At 36.1% G+C, this 17,042-nt stretch overlaps 6 protein-coding genes across 6 annotated transcripts; 3 read left to right on the top strand and 3 right to left on the bottom strand. All coding sequences in view use genetic code 12, as the record gives it.

The window, feature by feature from the left end:
- On the top strand, positions 1 to 748 carry CANMA_003590 (uncharacterized protein; the record flags this gene model as incomplete). Its single annotated transcript, XM_051815779.1, has 1 exon — positions 1 to 748. A coding segment is annotated over one exon (748 nt), but the record flags the coding sequence as incomplete, so codon positions are not given.
- A 3,903-nt stretch (positions 749 to 4,651) lies between these two features.
- On the top strand, positions 4,652 to 7,003 carry CANMA_003589 (uncharacterized protein; the record flags this gene model as incomplete). Its single annotated transcript, XM_051815778.1, has 1 exon — positions 4,652 to 7,003. One exon carries the CDS (start codon positions 4,652 to 4,654, stop codon positions 7,001 to 7,003), a length of 2,352 nt encoding a protein of 783 aa, XP_051670877.1.
- A 609-nt stretch (positions 7,004 to 7,612) lies between these two features.
- CANMA_003588 (uncharacterized protein) lies at positions 7,613 to 8,557 on the top strand (the record flags this gene model as incomplete). Its single annotated transcript, XM_051815777.1, has 1 exon — positions 7,613 to 8,557. One exon carries the CDS (start codon positions 7,613 to 7,615, stop codon positions 8,555 to 8,557), a length of 945 nt encoding a protein of 314 aa, XP_051670876.1.
- A 366-nt stretch (positions 8,558 to 8,923) lies between these two features.
- On the bottom strand, positions 8,924 to 10,432 carry SIK1 (snoRNP complex protein; the record flags this gene model as incomplete). The annotated part of the gene is made up of 1 exon (XM_051815776.1): positions 8,924 to 10,432. The coding sequence occupies one exon, from the start codon at positions 10,430 to 10,432 to the stop codon at positions 8,924 to 8,926; it is 1,509 nt and encodes a 502-aa protein (XP_051670875.1).
- Positions 10,433 to 10,619: 187 nt separating this feature from the next.
- UGA3 (Uga3p) lies at positions 10,620 to 13,250 on the bottom strand (the record flags this gene model as incomplete). Its single annotated transcript, XM_051815775.1, has 1 exon — positions 10,620 to 13,250. One exon carries the CDS (start codon positions 13,248 to 13,250, stop codon positions 10,620 to 10,622), a length of 2,631 nt encoding a protein of 876 aa, XP_051670874.1.
- A 1,210-nt stretch (positions 13,251 to 14,460) lies between these two features.
- Positions 14,461 to 15,615, bottom strand: CANMA_003585 (quinone oxidoreductase family protein; the record flags this gene model as incomplete). The annotated part of the gene is made up of 1 exon (XM_051815774.1): positions 14,461 to 15,615. One exon carries the CDS (start codon positions 15,613 to 15,615, stop codon positions 14,461 to 14,463), a length of 1,155 nt encoding a protein of 384 aa, XP_051670873.1.
- Positions 15,616 to 17,042: the final 1,427 nt, after the last annotated feature.

The raw sequence follows: 17,042 nt of genomic DNA, 5'->3' as shown, positions 1-17,042 counted from the left end.
TGCTGCCACCCATTCGTCACCATATGTCATTGCTGCCGAAATGCATGGGGTTAAAGTGTTGCCTCATATAATCAACACCGTTATCCTCCTTTCAGTCACCTCGGTTGCCGTTGCAGCCATGTATAGTTCACAACGGTTGATTCAATCGTTGGCTCATCAGAAATTGGCACCTAAATGGTTGGATTATGTTGATAAACAAGGTCGTCCTTTGAGAGCATGGTTCCTTACTATCCTTTCATCTTTCTTTGCCTTTATTGCTACTTATGACAAAGAGGAAACTGTATTCACTTGGCTTTTATCAATTTCAGGAATTTCATTTGTTGTATGCTGGTTATTCATTTGTGTGTCACATCTTCGATTCAGAGCCGCCTTGAAACACAATGGTATTGCTTTGGATACATTAGCGTATGTGTCCCCAACGGGTATAATTGGCTCTTGGTGCTCCATAATTATCAATAGTTTAATCTTGATTGCTCAGTTTTGGACATCCTTGTTTCCCAAGGGAGAAGCGGATGCTAATAATTTTTTCCAAAATTATTTGGGTGCTCCTGTCATGTTGTTGTGTTTTATTGGACATAAATTGTATACTAGGAACTGGAGATTATGGAAACCAGTTGATGAGATTGACGTTGATAAGGATCGGGTGATTTATGATGCTGAAATTTTGGAGTTGCAGAATTTGGAAGATAAGGAGAGGTATAATAAGGCCCCATTTTGGAAAAAGATATTGATTGTGTGCTTTGACTAAAGTGAGAGGAAAAAGAGGAAGTGGAGCAGGAGCAGGAAGAGGGTTTCTTTTCCATTAAAGTTTACATGTTGCAGTAAAAGAAGAAAAAAAGAGCTATTCCTTTCACCACGCAAATGTATAAAGACATATATATATATATATATATGTGTGTGTGTGTGTGTATGAGTAAACACCTTAGAATGTACTAAAACCAAAAACTTTTACAATTACTTCAACCATTCTTTGACTTCATATGTAAAACACGTTTTGGTGGCAGGCTGTGAATTTCAAAAGAAAAAACAAAGTTGTAATGCCACGCTCAATCTTGAAGTGTGAGTCTATTGTTGTGTTGTCAGCAACTAGTTTTAATAGTGTCTGTATGTAAGTGTACGTGTTTGTTTTCTTACAATATACAAAAGAAATCATGGTGCAATTTTTACTTCCTTTAAAGTTTTGTAACTCTGCATTGGGTCTAACTAGTTTCAATTTAATCCAAAAGACAATAAAGAGTGGAGTGTGATTGTAATATTGTAGAAGTGTAGAAGTGTAGAAGTGTACACTGTGTCTGTCAGGATTGGAGATTATCTGAGGAGAAAGAAAAAGAGTATTTAAGATGATTTGGATTCTATTACCCAGACACAACTTATTGTTGGTTGGTCGTTGGTAATGATGAGTAAGACACTTAAGCTTTGATACAAACGTTTTCTTAATTAAGAAAAAAGAAATGTTTTTTGTTTCAACGTTTGTTTTTTGATTCAGAGTCATCTTTCATTTTAACTGTTGCGTCTTTTCATATGATTCTCATATGAATATTTGCTTTACTATTAGGAATATGTAATACCCTTGCTTATTCATATTCGAAGGAAAAGTCCACTTAGCGTATGATGTATACCCTAAAGGAAAATTTTAATCACTTGATGCTACATAGGTGGTGGATAGTTCAAATATTTTTGTTTTTTTATTTTCTTGAGCCTCCTTACCTCCCTCGCTCCAAATTGAGTTGTATTGTACTACCTTAAACAACATCGCAGCTACGAGATGAAACTTAAAACACAGGATCTATAGTTTAGTGTGCACGTTACGTTATGTGAGTTGACAACGCATATGTGTTCTTTATTTTGACACTGCTTGACAATGACAAATTGCACAAACGTATACTACACTAATTAAAGGTAACCACACAGACAGACAATCAGTAAATGAGCCTCAATGATGGTGAAAAAAAAATAAATGTCAAAAGAATCAAACGTATGTAACAAGAAAAGGGGGGAATTAAGGGCGACAGGAATATTGAATCTTGACGAAACGTATGAAGACAAAAATAGAAAAAAACGCAATTTTCGTATAAAGAAAGTAGTCCTAGTGTCTGCATGTTTCTGTGTTGGGAAGCTTATAGTTGACTTGGATGCTTCGCAAATAGCACCTATTTTCCTACTCAAACCTGGAAGATGAAATTTGTTTCCGGAAATCTTCTAATCTGTCTGGCTGCTTATCAAAAACTAAAGCACTGGTTATGAACTTTCTCAATATATATGGGTTCGCAAGAAATTTCATCATGCAAGTGAATAAAAATTTTACAACTTGATGTAGTAGAGCCATGCAAATTATTTCGTAATTAGTTTCGTTTTAATTGTTTGATTTATTTATTTAATTATAGTGTTGAAAGGTGTAGCTTGTTAAATGAGAGTTAATTTGCATTTCCTCTTTCGGAAGACTCTCAAGGAAAGGGCAAAAGCCAACAGAGAGTTTAAAAAAGGATTGGGAATTGGGGGAAGGGGGTGTTAAATCCACCAACAATAGAACAAACTAAAAATCAGACACTTGGAATGCCGATCTACCACTTCTTGTTCTTAAAAGCAGTAGTAATGTAGAGTCATAGATGTGTAGACAATTGTAGTCTGAAAAAGAGATTAAAATGTGAAATTGTAAAGGACTGACTGTTTATATGTCGTGATTTTGTTATTGTGTAACTTTACAAAAGTAGGAACTATATATTTTAGAATTTAGCCGAGGAACTAAGTACCTGAATTATTATTTTTACTATTAATTATACTTTATCTAATCTAAGGTAGACATACCTAGTACTAAAAGCAGCCTCTCTCTTTCGATATACTACAACTCTACATGTTCAAGATATACGAAGAAAGGATTGGAAAATAGAAAACGTTAATCCGATTACTTATGTGAGAAAAGTAAACTAATTTTACACAATCTTTCAATTAATTGTTGATCTGTTGAAAAAGCAATAGTCTAAAATATAAACCATCGTTTGTAAAGTAGAGATATAGTGAAAATCCATTTTTAGTAACAAAAAAACACAGAATAGGACATAGGCTACATACAATGAAAGAAATTAGACGATGCGTGCGTATGTACAATCTAATTGAATTACAGGGCTCTACTAATTACTTGGAACTAAAACAATGTTTCGGTTCAACTGGTATCAGACTCTGTAGGTTTTGGACTGAGGTTATTTGATGGGAAATAAGTGTCTGATTAGTGGAAAGGTGTGCATATAAGACAAAAATGTAAAGGGTATGTATATAAAGTCACATGCTAATTCCTAGTTACAAATTTTAATTTTAGTTACAGATACGGGAAGATGTATATTATTGTATCATTAAAACCACAAAAACAAAGTAACAAAAAAAAACATTTAGCGATGAGATCAAACCCAGTTGAAACTTTCCACTTCTTTTTCCGTTTTATTTCAATGAGGACAGTTCTAGTTGGTAGTTTGTTCGTTATTACTAGATATAGATATGTGCACTACGCATAAACACGTTAGTGTCTGGTTGTACTACTTTTTATTGTTGCTTTTTTCAGGGAATGCGAAAAGGGGAGGTCAAATATTTGGGTGTCTGTGTGGCGTTCATTCGTATCTGCTTCTCTATATTCCTTTCTTTCTTTTCATTTCTTTTCTTTTTTTTTTGAGATTTTTTTGTGGTTACTTGGCCATGTGAGCAAGTAAGTAAGCCCCTATCCCTAAATTTTGTCGAAAGCATTGCTATGACGGATGTGGTTACTCCCTATTGTTGACTGTAAACTCATCCAAGACTCTGTCTATGTGTGTGTATACCACCCAAAACAATAAAAACAGCCACACACCACTCGACAACCTCTTTCTCCATAAAGGTCTGCATATATTGTACCAAAAGTACAATGGACAACACACAGCCTATTATTGTTTGAGGTATGATATGGTGTAGGTAGCTTTACTTAAAAATAAAATTTGTGTTAACTGTTGCAACTGGTATTGTTGCTGGTGTTGTTGTACTGACGTGTGAGTAGAGTGTAATGTTGTTGTTTGCAATTGCACAAGTTTGAAAATCATTTTGTGTTCTCTTTGTTTACACACATCTCTTGATTACTTGCCAACCCTGAAATTATTTAATATCAATAAAACCACACACATACACATACACGCTACAGACACTACAAACACCTAGACCTACACACAATAAACGCACACAATAAACACATACCTGAACCTATAAAACACAGATATGTAACAATAACAATAACAACAACAACATGATGTTAATTGATGTATTCAAAATTAAGGTTTTGTTCAACAAAAAGCATAAATGACAATACATATTTACCAAATACAGGCGTCTTTGCCAATGGACTTAAGGGATCGGACACACAGAAACACAACACACACACACACAAGGCTACAACAATACAACACATACATACACTCTTCAGAAAGTAAGGGTTGTGCAAGTGGTTGTGTGTGTTTATTTAACAAAATACAAATCCCTTGATTTCACTCTTTTTTTGTCAAAATGACGGTTGCTAAGTGGATTGCATATATATATATATACTCAGTTGCATATCCTCAGATCTCAAAAAGAGAGTCAAGATCACATTCACACTATTGTTTTACCCTTTATTGTTGTTGTTGCTGTCTTAGTAGTCATGTCACAAATACAATTGACCACGGTTATTAACCAATTGCATGAGATTAGTGGCAAGTCATCTTACAAGTACATGCTCATTACTCAAGATGATTCCCATCCAAACACAGAATTGACTTTCCATTATTCACCTCACTTCAATGCTAGTCAAATTGAAGAATTGAAATTGTTATTGGGAAGATCGTCATTGACTACCATAAAGCCAACGTTGCTTGATCTGTTCCCCATTACTTTAACTAAGCGTCAGTCACCTAATGCGTTGTTAAACCAGTATCGTGATTTGTTCAACTCGTTATCGCAATACATATGTAAAGATATTGCCAAAGCTTGGATCAAGATACTTGAACCTAATAAACAAGCATTGTTCCCCTATCGTGACTATAATAAATCCAAACCTGATTGGTGGCCACCCAATGTAAACCACATCGAGCCTGATCATTTAGATAAAGTTGGTAGAGTTGAAGTGTTGATTAATGTGTTGAGACATCCGACATTTGATTTGAAAAAAGTTGAATTGAATCGCTATCAAGATAAACCAGTATTGTTGTCATTATTGAAGGAAATTTTGTATTTGGCATTATATGAACGCATGTTTTATAATTTGCTTCGTCAACAAGATGAATTATTTTATTTGATTCCGCAACACGAACAGAAATTGTTTGATTTGGATCAAATCCATATCATGACTAGTGATTTGAAACACAAAGTTAAAGCGAATGAAGTGGTGATGGCGAGCAAAATTACTACAAGCGAAATGAATTCGTATATCTATGGATTGAATGAAACTAATATCAAAGAGGATGAAAAAGTAGAAGGTGATGGTGGCAATGACAATGACGAAGATGATGATTATGGACAGAAAAAGACAATGTTGGTGAGATTGAGACATAGACGTGGTGGGAGAGTTGTTAAACCTGGCTATAAGAGAAAAGAGACCAGAGCCTCAATTAAGTTGCAGATTGCCAAGATTGAACAAGAGACAAAGAAGAGAAACATGAAGAATGGAGTTGAGGAACTGGTAGGTAATATGAGCAACAATGGTGTTGCTGAAGCACATGCAAATGTTGCTTCTGGTGCAGAAGCGGAAGGACTTAATGAAAAGACACAAGGCGTTGATCGTTTTGAGCAATATGTGGATGCTGAGGTGAAGGATGACGATACTTCAACTGTGGAGAGAGGAGCAAAGGATACCGATATGGAACATTCAAGGACTGACTTTACTCAACTGGTTGATGTATATAAGGAGGTAATTGTATCTAAGAATTCAAAGGTGGTTAAGCAACGTACAGCTGAAGATGGTGGAGATAAAGGACCAGATAGATTGTCTTCACAAGAAGAGGCTAAACTCGGATCTCCGTTCAACTACAACCCAGGTGGAGCCACCGCATATGGTATAGACTACTCCACTGATGAAGAATACGCCGAAAATGAAGAAGAAGCGATTGAAGGTGATTATTCGGTGAGACTGGTCAATCAACCCCATAATCATAATAGACCTATTGATGCAGTCAGTGCAAATAAGACTTATAGTATGTTGAAGACGCCAGAGACTGGTTCAAACAAGTGTGACATTAATGGAGGTTACACACAGGACAAGTCAAAAAACTATCAATATCTAATCACCCCTGCATCAAGCAGTGATCGAATTGCCAACTTGACTTCAACTCCAATGACAAGACTGAAGTACTCAAATGGAGTCACTAAGCAAGCGGAAACTGAAAAGGCACACATTCAGAAAAACAAAGTTAACAATGAGAGAGTTAAAGTTCAACAATATACCCCCAAAACCAACAATGTAGTCAACTACACAACTCCATATAATAACATCATTGGCCAAATCAATTGTCCACCGACACCGCATCCTAGTTTTACCTTGTCAACAGACCACATCAAGCAAGATTTTCTCGAGTTTCATCTGTTGCCAATGTTGCCCATGTTACCCATTATGAGTGATGAGTTTTGTAATATCAAAAGCAACGTGACGGGAGTCTTGGGACATATAGTATCTTCCGATCTCTCTGCTGGTGGTTATGGAAATGGGAATGGTGGGTTGGAATCAGATATGACTGATTATGTTTCTGATCATTCTAGTTATGGCGATGGTAGCTTAGCTGATAAGAGCGATGATACTGATTACGATATTATTGATCATGCAGTCATTGATCAATGCGATTTAACTAGTGATGATGGAGATGCAGAAGAGGTTAGTTTGGTCGACAATAATGTGAATGATATTGTTAATGATGGAGATTTTAGGTGTCCGGAGGTTGTTGGAGCTTGTCAGACAAGTGTAAGTGGGTTTTATGGCGGTGAAGTTGGTGCTTATTGTTTAAGTTCAAACTTGGGTTTATGAAGGTGAAGGAAGGTGAGAGAGAGAGAGAAAAAAGTTAACAAATTTGCATGTTGCTTTCTACTTGTTAGTCTTCTGAATCTACGTTGCTGGAGCTTTCTTTAATTACGACATTGGTTCATGGAGGATATTGTTGAGGAAGTTTTTCAAATTCATTTTTTTTTAGCATAGATTGCTGCATTCTTATTTTGCTTCTTGTTTTGAATTCAGATTGGTGTAGTGTTTTTTACTGATTGTTTAGTTGATCTGAATAAAAAGTTTAGTCTTTACTATTTGAGTATCTATCTGCTTTGACGTTGATGGCGGTGATGATAGCAATAAAATATCAAACAAAAATTGACAATTTTTTTTGTGTCATTTTTGCAGCCATGTATTTAAAGGAAATCCAAATACTCCAATTATGGAGCATTTCAATAAAAAGTCAGAAATTCAAAATTTACTAGCAGCTATTGCCTTCGTTTGCAAAGAAAAAGGAAAAGTTATCATTTATATTTCACTTCTTTCTTTTCTCTCTTTTTTTCTCATATGTCTTCAGTCCCTGAACTTCTATCATTCCTAATCTTGGCTTGCTTCTTATCAGTGCTAGATATTATCAAACGATTAATTTCACTCATGACTTTTACTAATCCCCTTGCTTCGAATCAACAAACTTTTGGTGGTGATGGGGTCTGTGAAAATAACCAATATCCAGTTGAAGGATCGTCGAAACAACATCAAAATCAGAAACAAAATGCTCAACCAGTTGTGCCAGAACAACAACAACCAGAAAGAGAAGGTGATGGTAAAGGACAAGTGGGTAGAGATTCAAGCGGTTTACCTAACTTGTTGACCCCACATCACTTGAAATCATATCCAATTGTTGCATCAAGTGAATCAGCAATCAAGTTGATTCCTTTAAGTGGATACATGACCAATGCCACCAAGTCTACATTTACATTTTTCCGCAAATTTCAACCCATCAAATACCTCGTTGAAACCAGTGACATTTATTCCGACTTGTTATTAACTAAATTGGACACCTGGGCCCCCAGTTTACAAACGGTTGAAGTACAAGATTTGACTAATCCTATAACTACCCCCGTGGTTGTTGCTGTCGATACAATGAATTACAAGTTTGCCGCCATTAATGAATCTGTCTCCAAGAATATTATTGATCCTGTGAATAAAACTATTGTTGAACCTACTAGAGATAAAATTTCGACGGTTTCACAAGAGTTGCATAACAAGACGCATGATGTTAATGGTAAGAATATTTTTATCAAGCCGGTTGATCCTGTTGTTGCGCCGTTTAATGAATCATTGGAGCAGTTTGTTGATAACCATTTTCCCAACCATAAGAAATTGACTCATGAAAAGGGAGTGAATGGTACTACTGGCGCAGACGATAAAGCAGGAGCAGCTGGTACAGGTGCTGGTGCTACTGGTGCTGCCACTAGTGAAATTGCGAGAACTTTCAAGATTGTCGGCTCAATCATGACTAAGGAGACTGGAACTACGTCGCAGGATGATGTCAAGGTTGAAAAAGAAGTTAAAAAGACATCGTGCTTTTTTAGATAAAGTAGATGCAGATGTAGTTCTGGGTGTACAGAAAGAGGCAGATGTGGGAGAAGGATTGGATTTTAACAACGACAACAACAATGACAATACCGACATCGATTATGATAACAACTACGAGGACAATGCTATCATTTTAGATAGTGGTGATTCTGGGGACCATGTAAGTCCTTGCACTTGTTGTGTTTTTTATTTGCTAGCTCATTTGAAAGATTAGGAACTGAAATAAATATTACTCTATTAAGCTCCCTGTAAGGTCACGACTAATATATTGCATCCATGACTGAGTGTCCTAATCTACATTAATGCGTCTGATTCAATTTCCTCTTTATTATAATATACAATGGATATGGGTTTGGGTCCTCCACTCTAATCCTTGGATTTCTTCTTCTTCTTCTTTGGTGTTTCTTCACCATCTTCAGCTTTTCTCTTCTTCTCTTTCTTGTCTTTCTTTTCCTTTTTCTCCTTCTTTTCTTTCTTGTCTTTCTTTTCCTTCTTTTCCTTCTTATCCTTCTTCTCCAGCTTATCTTCGACATCTTCAATTTCAACATCCCCTTCATCATCTCCAATATCAGCAACTCCATTCAAAGCTAATGCCGCCTTGATAGCATCGGAATTCTTCATTGGAGCTGACCCAGTATCGTAAAACTTCAAACGATCTTCAACTTGTTGCTTCAACACTTCACCAAATGCTGTTGTTGGCTCGTCGCTATAATTGTCGATTCTTGAAGCAATGGAACATTTGTTTGCCAAATACCTAGAAATTCTTCCCTTGTTCTTGGCACCAGCTTTACCAATAAATGATGAGTGATAAATCAATCCATATTTGGGGGTGTTTCCTTTCGTTTTCAATGCTCTAAACAATGCCTTTTCTGCACCCAAGATTTGCACGGTTGATGCTGCTTGTTTGGATAAATTGGTCAACGACCCCGCATGAGAAATTAATCTGGCTCCAACAACTTCACCAATCAAAGTGGACAAGTTAGGGGCTACGGTGTGCATCTTATCGGTCAAGTATTTAGACAATTGTTGTCTGTATTCGGTCAAGTTGACCACTCTTTGAGCAAAAGTAATCACATTATCCATATCTTGCTCACTGATATCTTGACCCATGGAGATCTTGGCATTATCAATGACACGTTGAGCAATTCCTGAATCTTCATTCAAGATGGCAGCAACATCATGCAAGTCATCTTCGGTTAAATTGGACTTGTCCTTAATGTAAAGCACTAATCTGGCAAATTGATAGTTGTCGGAAACAATTTTGGCCAATTCCGGAAAATGCCATCCGTACCATTCCTTAACTCTCATGGAAAATGTATTTATATCCTTGTCCAACTGATCCAATAACGCAATAGCTTGAATAATATGATTATCATTCTTTTGCACCGAAAACTTAACCTTAGCTCTAGAAAAGGCATGACCCAATCCTAATTGAGCTCTTTCTATATCGCCCTCTTGCAAATCTTTAAACAATTTAGCTCCAAATACTCTAATGCCTCTAAGGAAATCTTGAACAATTTCATTAGACAACACATCAACATTGGGGAAAATTTCCTTAATTGAAGGACCCAAGTTTTTATCCGATACACCCAAGTTGATTTTTTTGCTAGTCTTTGGTAAATTCAACTGCAAAACTTCCTTCAAGTAATCAGAAACTAACCCTTCCGAAATATCATTAGCGTTTTCCAAGGCTTGTGCTGCTCCTTTGAATGGAGCAAATGACACTAATTCAACCATTTTGGAAAATTTTGATAAATCATGGGCGGCTTCTTGCACTTCTTTCGACCTTGATGCAATGTCGTCTTGTTGTATGAGAACTTTGAAAATACCATATCCGGTAGCCTCCTCAAAAAGAAGGTAGTCTAATCCCGCCATGATATATGAAGATGCGTGTATAGGTTTGAATGTAAGGGGGGAGTGTGTATCTCTGCTCGTCTGCTTCGTGAAGTTTTTTTTTTCTCTTCCCTTTTTTCATTTTTTTTGGGCCGAGATGAGAAAAAAGGAAAAAAGATTTGCACGTGATTGTAATCGGTAGCGCTTCATATACTATACACACTCTAATCTAAGCAAAATTCAAATCCCAACCCAATTCATTCAACATCCCATGCCAATCAATAATCTTATCTCCATTGCAGTTCTCCTTCCAAATCTTTTGCATCACTTCTCTAGCTCTATTTGCATTAAACATTCCATAATGTTTGATAAATGAATTGACTCGTTGCAACATCAACTCTTGATCATGTTTAGAAACACAGTGAATTCCAGAAATGAAAAAGGGAAACACAAGTGAGGCTTGTACTGGAGTTCCAGTTAAAATATCCAAACATTTAATCAAATCGTTGTTAATCATTTGTGATTCCAAGTGTGATGGGTTGCACCGAAGTATTGATTGTCGAAGAAATAACTTGGCGCTGAGTTGAAAAGCTTCAAACAATGTCAACTGCAATTCCAAATCCGAATCTGTCAAGTTACAAATATCTCGCTTATCAGGTTTGGATTCATCAATTTGTCGTTCCAAGTCCTTTGCTTTTGAAATCATGATTGATAACAACTGGCTGGCTTTACTATGATCGCTAACATTGGAAAATTCATCATCCTCAACCACTACTGCTTCGACTGGTTTATTTTCGTCGCCAAGTCCATTCAAATACTCATTCAAGAATTCCCGACTTTGTTCAAAATGATTGTCGACTCCGCGTGAATAATATTCTCGCAACAACTTTTTACTTTCATAAAGCAAAGTTGAAATTTCACCAATAATGGTGAACAACTTCTTTGAAATACCCAATAGTGGATTAAGTTGACCACGAAGGAAAAATACATCATGATCTTCAAAAATCCGGTTGTATTCATGAGATGTGAAATAAGTTCCTCTTTCGCTAGTTGAACTGGCTAGTAAATCATGATAGGCAAAATTTGAAATCAACCAGTTCTCCTCCTTTGATTGGTTGAATCGCAAGATGCCCCCATTAGATGAAAGTAACCTCCATCCCCATCGCAAATAAACACTCCAATTTTTCACATCACCTTTACAAATGTTTGCTCCGACAAGAATCAACAATATTGCCAATTTATTGATTATGGAATTTCGATCGCTTTGAAAAGCACCGTATGGGAGAATGTCATTGTTTTTATGGAAATACAGCATAGCCTTGGAGACAAAATTAGCCGCATCCTCCTCCCATTTACCACCCAATTGGAATCCAGCCCAGGCTAATATACTATACAACACGCCCTTGTCCTTCTGGGCCAATGGCAAGAAAATCCTTTGATACGAATTGGACTCATTTTGAGATGTCGGTGCCACCGATACCTTATTCGAAATAACTTCGACATAATAATTGTAAAGGTATGACATTGAGGGATCAGCAAGCTCTGGGATGGATAGTAAGCTTGGTTGTGGGTTTGGTGTTGGATTAAGGTGGGCATTTAATGTTGATACTAAGTCGGGGAAAGAAGGACTGGAAGTGACCAAAGACCTTCCCACATGCTCGCTCGATCGTGCTTGGTCAAATGACTCAATCATAGCATAGATGTCAGGTGCCACTTCTGGTGAGCTTGCTGCAAGATGCTTCAACTCGTCAAACCTGGAATCATCAAGTTCCTCAATCTTGTGTTCTGATGCGGCGGTATGGTTCATCTCTCGTAGGAGATTTAAAAATGCCGAAGGAGACTCCATCGAGACATTATCAGCAGGATGCGGGTATTTGAATGACCCAAGAACATCTTCAAACGGATCTGTGTGGGGTGGTAATACTGGAGGGCTCGGCGTCGATGCTTGATGTAGGTTAAACTCGCTTTCCAAAGGTTTTGCATTGTTTAAGGTTTCTATATTCTGGAGTTCTATCTTTTCATTTGCTGTACTTCTCATGTTTGATATATATGCTGATGGACTTGGTAAGGAAAGTGCATGGGTATCTCGATCCACAATTGGGAGAATGGGATTGGAAGCAGTTGGTTCAAAATCTTCACTGACATGGTGAGCACCAGGCTCTCCCTTTGATGACAGTAATTCATCAGATCTTAAGCCAGAGATCGGGCTTGAAACATCCAATGACGCTTGTTTGTCACGACCATCAAGCTTTACGTTTGTGTTATTACTCTCCTTGCTTTCCTGCTTATTTTCCTTTTTCAGTGCAGTTTCCGATTTCTTCTTCTTTCTTCGCCTTAGCTTGTGATTACTCTCTTCAAGCTCAACTTTCCTTTTCAAGCTGCGTATTTCTTCTGTTGTCATTGTTGACTGGTCGACATAGTGGCATTTCTTATTCAACCGTTTACAATCAGAACAAACTGGCCTTATTTCGTCGCATTTCTTTTTTCGTATTTTGCAAGTCAAGCACCCAAGTCTCGATCTCCCATTCTCCTTGAACTTGTGAAAATCGGTCGGGCTTTTGATCAAAAGTGAACTTGTTTGTTTGGTCCCGTTTTGTGAATCAAGTAAACCCACCTGTGGAGAATCGGCACCTTTCAAAGCAACTTGAAAACTGCTTTGATGTTGACGTGCTTTCATTGTTGTGGTTTGCTTCTCATTTTTTATTTTTGTTGCAGACTCATTCTGCTGATGTCTCAGATTAGTTGATTTTGGTGTATTCAGTTCCGTGTTTTCCCCACTCGAATTCATCGTTTCGGTGCTGCGGTCATCATTTTGATTTAAATTGTTAGATGTAGCCCTTGAGCTAAAGGTAACTAGCATCGATTAGATAAAAAAATTGTGTTGGCTGTTGTAAAGCTGTTTCAACTGGATGTCTTAAACCTTCTGTTGGATTTAAATTTTCAATGGGGGAAGTTATATTGTTATTGTTATTTTTTTTTTTTGGTTTACTTTCCACAAACACTTTCCACAAAATACACTTACTTTTGAAAACCTGGTGGACTGAGTAATAATAATAATAATAATAATAATAATAATAATAATAATAATAATAATATATCGATGGTTTGGAAACGTGTTAAGAGCTTATTGGAAAAAGAATTATTCGTTAATGTCTTGTACTTTACGGGTCCTCTAAAAGAAAATCTGGTTAGATTTTTCTGTGGAGGTGTATTATGTAAGTTGTTGGTTAATTTCAATTTAGTACGTGAACTTACATATGAGAAGAAGAAATTTTATTAAAACACCCCCTCCTCTCTATTGAATGAAAGTCAGCTAACTAATTATACTTATAATATTTGCTATCCTTATATAAAGTCATGTCGTATTGTTTTAGAAGACTGATAGTGTTTTGTTAGTCAAGTTGACTGTAGATACCGATTTCCGATGTACCTGACCATCTAAAATCCCGGAGTATGAAAACTTCAATACTTCCTGATGAATAATCACCTCACAACAACCTAGCTTACATGGTCGTTCTAATTCAAAAGTTGTTGACCAAAAAATATTTTAATATCGTAAAACACCTCGTCGTCTTTGTCATTCCTTTCAGTGTACAATATCATCACTGATGCCTTAACTTATTCGTGACAGCATCGCTTGTAAGTTCTGCTCTATGTGTAAATTAACATTCTCAAAAAATTTTTAAAGATAATCGTGGTGGGAAACTATCAGTGGTGGAGGGTAGATAGTGTGTATTAAAGTTTAACAAAACATGGCTTTTGTTGCAATCCAATTCACAATTTAATTCTTTAATTGCTACATAAAAGACTCGCAACAAACTATCACCTCGTATATGACATCTATGAAGTTATTGAAATGGCCACAGAGCTGCGATAGCAAGTTCAAAAGTCAAATCAGGAAACTAAAGAGTTGACTGTGGGACATTGTAATAAGCCTACAGTGTTAAACGTCGGCAAGAATAATACAATTTACATCAGTGTTAGCTTTTAAACGAGATTGTGTCTTCAAACCAGACAACAACCTGCAATCAATATTTATGTATATTATATATATATATATATATGTCTATCTAATGAGGAATTTTTAATGTTAGCTTCCCTTGAGTCTTTCTACTTTCCAAATCCTCAGCAGCTTCTCTATAATTTTGTAAATCATAAATTTTTGAAATATTAAACTTCAATGTTCCATCCTTATACAAGTCCAATAATAAGTTAGAATAATGATCCCATTCTTTTGCATTACTTAAATAGACCATTGATGTTGGTCTAGCAATTTTGATATTTTTAGCTGATAATATCGATAATGCGAATGGTGTGACTGGACCTGAAGCATTACCAAAACTAATAAAAGTACCTTTTCTAGCCAATGAATTTAATGAAGTTGTGAATGTGTCTTTACCAATGGAATCATATACGACTTCAACACCTTTACCATTAGTGAACTGTTTAACTTTTTCTCCAATATTATCAGTTGATGAATTAATTAAATACTTGGCTCCTGCTTCTTTGGCCGTTTTCAATTTTGCATCGTTTGAGGCTATGGCAATCGCATTACCACCCTTTTGGTTAATCAATTGTACTAATAAATTTCCAACGCCACCAGCAGCTGCCCAAACTAAAACATCATCCCCCTTTTGAACCGGATAAGCTTCATTCACAAACGTCAATGCGGTTAACCCCTGCAATAAAATTGATCCAAATACTTGTAAGTCTTGATCTGTTGTCAGTTGAGAAGGCAATTTCAAATACTTAAAATTGTGATTAGAAATTTTTGTATATTGAGCAAAAGTTGAAGGTGATAAATAAGCAATTTTATCGCCGGGATTTAAATCCTTTACTTTGGATCCAGTCGCTACTACCTCTCCACTTGCTTCTCTACCAAAGACCATTGGTGGGTTTGAAGGGTATTCACCAGTTCTGAAATAAGCTTCAATATAATTAACTCCGGCATAATGATTCTTCACAATTATATCATCACCAGTTTCAACTTTAGGTGTGGGGTAGTTGTTATCTACCTTAATTTTATCGAATCCACCTATTTCATTGAATAAAACAACTTGTTGCGTATTTGGGATTGATTTCGTGGACAATTGACGTAATTGGAAACCATATCGTGGTGGTTGCTGCAACGTCTTCATCCTAGAAAGGTTGGTGTAAGACCTAACTTCATTGGTCACACTGTTCTTGTTGCGAAATGCACGTTTAACAATTTGAGATGAAATCATTGTACAGCTGCTTTGTCTGATGCTATGTCAAGCAATAAATGTGTGTCCGGTTATGCATGAATGTCAGGGAGGGAAAACTTTAGTGGTGTTATTTATATTTTTTGGCAACTACGATGACTAATGCAATACTGTACTCTTTTTTTTATTTACTATTGTTTGTTGAAGGTAGTTTTCGTTTACGGGGTGCAATCAAAATAAAAGAGGCTTTGATATCACTGTCCCATAAGGAAAACATTCCTCAGTTAATGGTACCACAATAAGGACCCACTTGACAATATGTATAGCATATGATTACAAATCAATATCCCCCTCCTTTGTTTGATATACTGGAGATAACTGAAACAGAAACAAATGTGAATGTTGGTTTTGACCTATGTACAGGAAAACGAGGCTTTGGAAGCAAATCGGACTTCACACAAAACACTTAATCTTCAAAAATGTACCCTACACGACATAAGGTAATGCTCAGTAGGGGGATAGCCAACAACGATCGCCCTGTAAAATGGAAGCACAATATTTGATCTTTTGAATATGTTGTATCTTGGTAGGCCAAACAACACTCTAACTTAATTTCTTTTTAAGTTGACTCGTAAAAGCCACTTTGTTTAATCGATAGTACACATTAACTTTTCGAACAGAGGCAAAAATTGATAACATTTAAATTGAAGAAGTAGGTTTTTTATCTGAAGTATAGTTTACTTTGTCTTGTCTTGTCTTGTTACTTTTACTTGTTTTTTTGTGTGTGGAAATAAATTTCCTGATTTTGCGTAGTTATTTTGCTGTTGAACCACTGCAAGTTGATTTTCTTTTAACAGATTATTGAAATTAAAGTTTTGGTTGGGTAGTTGGTAGTAATACTGTTTCTCAGTTGATTTTGATTTTGTTTTGGTCGTTTAGAGAAATAGATTTTGTGACCATGCATGCTATAATAATAAAACCATTAGCGCATGGAGTGTCAAAATCTAGTCCTTCCAGTGGCATAGTGTTGTGGCGTGATCGGGTATGTCTTATTTGTAATAAAAGCCTTCAATCTGGCCCTTCTGTTTTGATTAATAATTGTGGAGAAAGGTTATAATGAAAATTACAGTTTAAAATGATTTGAATACCATTTTATTTTGGTTACAAAAGTACATTACGCTTCTAAAACCTCACTAAGTCATAGGCTTATTAACCAGTAAGAATTAAAATCTAGAAGACAGATTTCGGTATTTAATCAAATGATTATTGATAATTGAAATGCCAAAAAACAGAGTTTCCACTTACAATGTTCATAACCCTTCTTGATTTGAATCAAATCATAGTGAAAGTCTTACTTATACACACTTTGAACTAAGCATTAATAACATATTTCTCCAACCCCTTAATTACCTTTCTATTTTGTCCTATTATGCTATCTATTAATTTCTCTATTCACATAAGTATTCATC

Source organism: Candida margitis (genome assembly GCF_024628925.1).
Source record: "Candida margitis strain CBS 14175 chromosome Unknown scaffold30, whole genome shotgun sequence".
Lineage (NCBI taxonomy): Eukaryota > Fungi > Ascomycota > Pichiomycetes > Serinales > Debaryomycetaceae > Lodderomyces > Lodderomyces margitis.
This window is presented reverse-complemented; position numbering and strand designations above follow the sequence as displayed.